Source organism: Rhagoletis pomonella, unplaced genomic scaffold, assembly GCF_013731165.1.
Source record: "Rhagoletis pomonella isolate Grant_MI unplaced genomic scaffold, Rhpom_1.0 Rhpom_scaffold_08847, whole genome shotgun sequence".
NCBI classification, from domain to species: domain Eukaryota; kingdom Metazoa; phylum Arthropoda; class Insecta; order Diptera; family Tephritidae; genus Rhagoletis; species Rhagoletis pomonella.
The window spans coordinates 62-4249 of NW_023467375.1; the positions used below are offsets into that span (position 1 = coordinate 62).

Genomic DNA, 4188 nt, shown 5'->3' on the forward strand with positions numbered 1-4188 from the left:
AAAGGAAATGAGCTTTAGCCTGAAGAGGCGCAATTGCGCCAACACACTGTGCTGATTTCGGCATTCGTGCTGGAATTAGTGTGTCAGCACCAAAAAATTTGCGCCGCTACCCAGGCCTAGTGCATTTTTCAAAAACGAGCACGGTTGTGTCAAATTATCGCCTGTTTTGCTTTGTTTACATAACCGCGTATACATACACATACACGTAAATATATACCCTGCAAACAAATGTTCCCGAAATCTTTAATACCTTGTCCCCACTGGAGCTAACCACGTAGTTATGACTGTTGAGTTGGTTATCCCGATAACCCACTTGATTTAGCGTAGTTTCGCCATATATAAATGACAGCACTTAACCATTTCACTGAGATGGTTAAAAGCTAACCAACTTGAAACCACGTCGAAAGTCTGATACAACCCTGTGTTTTCCCCCCATCTGTCGGTCATTAGCGTTAAAATTGAAAAAATGTGTCCCCTACTAGTGTTTGGAGTTCACTAAGAAGAGATTAGATTTACTGCGATTTTTGAAAAAATTTGAAATCTACTCCTCTACTCCGCTTGATTTCAAATCGATTCCGTTTTTTTCTTTCATGTTATGCCCCTCTTAGGGCCGTTTTTTTGAGTGTTCACCACCGGTTTCAGTAAAAAATTGAAAGTTAGCCAAATCTCACTGTTAAACAGTAACTCTTTCATAGCAATGCGTCAATAAAGTAACTTCATTATTTCTTTTTATGTATGGCTGTAGAAACTGGCGGATGCCGAACTTTACTTAAGTTGCTAAAAAATATATGTAGAATGAAATTTATATCAAGTAGAAAAGGTTTAGATCTTTTAGATTCTTTTAGGAATCTTTAAAGAAAAACATATGAAGCGGTTGACAAGAACTGGTAAAAAAATTTCTGTAAGAAAATTCTTTAAAAAAAAATCTGAAACCATTCTGAATACTCTGAAATCCTGGTATGCAGAGTATACATATACATACGAATATGAATACATAAAGAAGCTGTAGGTGACACAACGAGTTCATACCAACGGTAAATGTTGTTTTTGTACGATTGATACAACCTGTAGTTGTTGAATCATGGCCTAGTGTGCTAAAAACACTGCCCAGGATGTACTTTCATATTGTGCCAAGTGTGCTACTGTGATATAATTTAATCGAAAAGTGCGCCTGTGCGTGCGTCACATTGACGAGTGTCAGCACAGTAGCACAGCACTGTGCTGTGTTACACATCTCTAATGAGTTGTCAATTTAGAAAAATCTTTAACGATGACTGACACGGGAAAAAGGTTATTTTCATAATTTTTCATAAATGAATTATTATTACTTTTTTTGTTTAATTATAGCAAGAGAAAAGTATGAACGAGGGCGGAGACGCTCCTTTTCCTTAATGCTATGGGGAAAGGAAGGAAGAATTTCTTCATGCACGTAAAAAAAAAAAATACGCATATCAAAATGTTTTGGAAGATATGATTTTCCAAGGTTTTGTGGTAAGAATTGTGCATATTTAATTTAATATTAAATTACCTACATATTTGTATTTTAGGATACAACGGTTACCACAGACGCACTTTTTGCGAAAATGCGTACGCTTTTAAAAGCCTACAAGTCTGCCAAAGACAATGAAAGGCAAACAGGAACTGCTCCTCGCACTATACCATATATGACAGAAATGGACGAAATTTTTGGTGAGAGTTGTTTGGTTGTAAATGATCATACCATTAACATAGGAACAGATCCTCAGGAGGCATTAATAGAAACATGTAGTAAGTTGAAAGACTTTTTCGTACTGTGATATAAAATTGTAACTGAATTTTTTTTCTTTTAAAATTAGCCATCGAGCTGTTAAGAGACTCAACTAGGGTTTCGCCAATCCCTGAACCGAGCAGCTCAAGTCAGTTTCAAGAACTGAGTACCTCCACGCAATCGCTGAACACACCAACGCGAAGCCACAATTTACAGCCGAGTATGCCCGCTGCGAACACACGTGTTAGAAAAACGGCCAGGGATCGTTACTTTGAAAATAAACTTGAGCTGAAGAGAAGAAGCTGTGAGGAGAAAGAAAAATTCCATGCAGATATTCAGCGTATGTTGCAAAATTTAGAGAAGAAGCGTGATTTGCAGCTAGAGTTGGAGGAAAAAAACTTAAAATAGAGGAGGAAAAGTTAAAACTCCTACAACAATGCTGCGGAGATGATTAGAAAAGAAAAAGTTTAAATATTAAAACAGACAAAAAAGTAAAAAAAAAATTAAATATAGACTGCATTTCTTTATTCATTCTGAACGTTTGGAATAAACTTTTTTGTTTACTTATTCTTTAGAACGTTCCTGATGATATGTTAACGTATATTTCAAACGCATTCTGTTTATTCCGGCTGTGAAATGGGATTATCTGGAATGTATAAAGAAACGCAGCCATAGTGTGGCTACTATTCAAATAGAATTCCCTGTTTATTTTTTCAACAAAACATGTATCGATTGTAATAAAATACAATTGAATCAACTCAAGCTTAAGCTCAAACATTTCCTCTTAATAACTGAATAAATAACTCATTACGACGATCTCCACTTATGTCACTTTCGCTCACAGAGACTGGTTCTAATTCCACACTTTCATTTGCTTCAACGATGAAGGTGTCGTCGTTTTTTAATATACATATGTTATGCATAATACATGCGCTCGCCACCAAATGTGTTACATCGCATAAATCTTTATGCTCTGTAAACTTAAGAAGTCTGCGAAAACGACCTTTGAGTAAGCCGAACGCGTTTTCTACAACAATTCTTGCCGACGAATGAATTTTGTTGAATCTGATTTGTTGTTCTGTTAGTGAACCATAATCTTTGAATACCGGAATTAAGTAATTTTTGCAAGGGTATGCCGAATCTCCAAGGATAAATGTAGAGTTTGGAAACAAATTTTCAACACTATTTTCTGCTTTCCTATAAAACGCTGACCTCTTAAGTACTCTGAAGTCATGGTAGGACCCAGGCTCGCCGCAATAAATATCAATGAACTTCATATCGGCATCGACAATTCCCTGTAAAACTAAGCTGTAATTTCGTTTTCGATCAAAATATATATGCTTATCTTTTTTTGGTGCGTTAATAGTTATATGTGTGCAGTCTATTGCACCAATGACACCAGGTACTTTCTTTCTTTGCAAAAACTTTCTCGTGGTATCTTCCACTGCTTCTCCAGTTGGCCACTTGATAAACTCGTATCCTATTGAAATGATCCACGCAACAACGCGACGAACAATTGCCCATGTAGTGGATTTCGTTACACCAAACAAATTAGCAAGTTGTCTGTAGGTTATGGTGTTGCTTAGGTACCATATGTACATATATATCATTGTCTTTGCAGGTATTTTGGGCTTTCCAGACATTGTACGGCTGTGATTTTGATCGTTTTCATTACACCTCGCTTTAGAAATATAACACTGTTTCAGTAAAAATTTGTAAAACGGAAGAAACCCTTACTTATTAAATAATCCACTATTTTCGATTCAGGCGAAAATGGGACTTGAAATCCTCATCTGCATACTCATCGATAACGTCGATGAAACCGACAAATTTTGGATGCTCTACCTGTTCTTCCTCAGAATCGTCCCCCGATGAACTAGATTCAGCAGCTACATCAGCTAGTATTTCTATTATTTCTTCATCATCAGCGTAATGTATACTGGAACAACTACAGAAAAACTAGAAATTGGAAAGTATGCAAACTTGGTTTGGTTTAATTATAAAACAATACTTACTGCATCTTTAATTAAATTTGGCATTTTCAACTTACACCAGTTGTGTATATGTTTGGTTAATCCATATTTTGTCGAAGGCACAAAATTTACACGCGTTTCTTTTATATTCTATTTTTGTCTATCTTTTTTTTGTTTACATTTTCATCTGTCAAAATGGTGTATATCGTGAACGACAACTTTTTTTTGGCAATAAAGTGTGAATAATCCAACTACCGTGAATGAAAACTATTAATCAACTGGCAATGCCGCTAGTTCAATATACAAGCCAAGATAGCTTGTCACAAGCCAATATAATTATGTTGGCTAAGTCTTCCATACAAAATAAGCTAATAGCTTATGTAACTGGTCAAATAAAACACGCCTAATATAGAACGTTGAGCCCCCTGAATGTGTTGCCATAAAATCATAAAAGTCTTAAGATGGGAA

At 35.8% G+C, this 4188-nt stretch overlaps 2 protein-coding genes across 2 annotated transcripts; one reads left to right on the plus strand and one right to left on the minus strand.

Annotated features, from left to right (window-relative positions):
• The first annotated feature begins 938 nt into the window (after positions 1-938).
• On the plus strand, positions 939-2254 carry LOC118756109. The gene is made up of 3 exons (XM_036490898.1): positions 939-1491; positions 1548-1767; positions 1836-2254. The coding sequence occupies exons 1-3, from the start codon at positions 1471-1473 to the stop codon at positions 2153-2155; spliced, it is 561 nt and encodes a 186-aa protein (XP_036346791.1). The 5' UTR covers positions 939-1470; the 3' UTR covers positions 2156-2254.
• Positions 2255-2503: 249 nt separating this feature from the next.
• Positions 2504-3767, minus strand: LOC118756108 (protein ALP1-like). Its single transcript, XM_036490897.1, has 3 exons — positions 3763-3767; positions 3571-3695; positions 2504-3479 (listed from the first exon to the last, which is right to left on the minus strand). Exons 1-3 carry the CDS (start codon positions 3765-3767, stop codon positions 2518-2520), a joined length of 1092 nt encoding a protein of 363 aa, XP_036346790.1. The 3' UTR covers positions 2504-2517.
• Between the last annotated feature and the right edge of the window lie 421 nt (positions 3768-4188).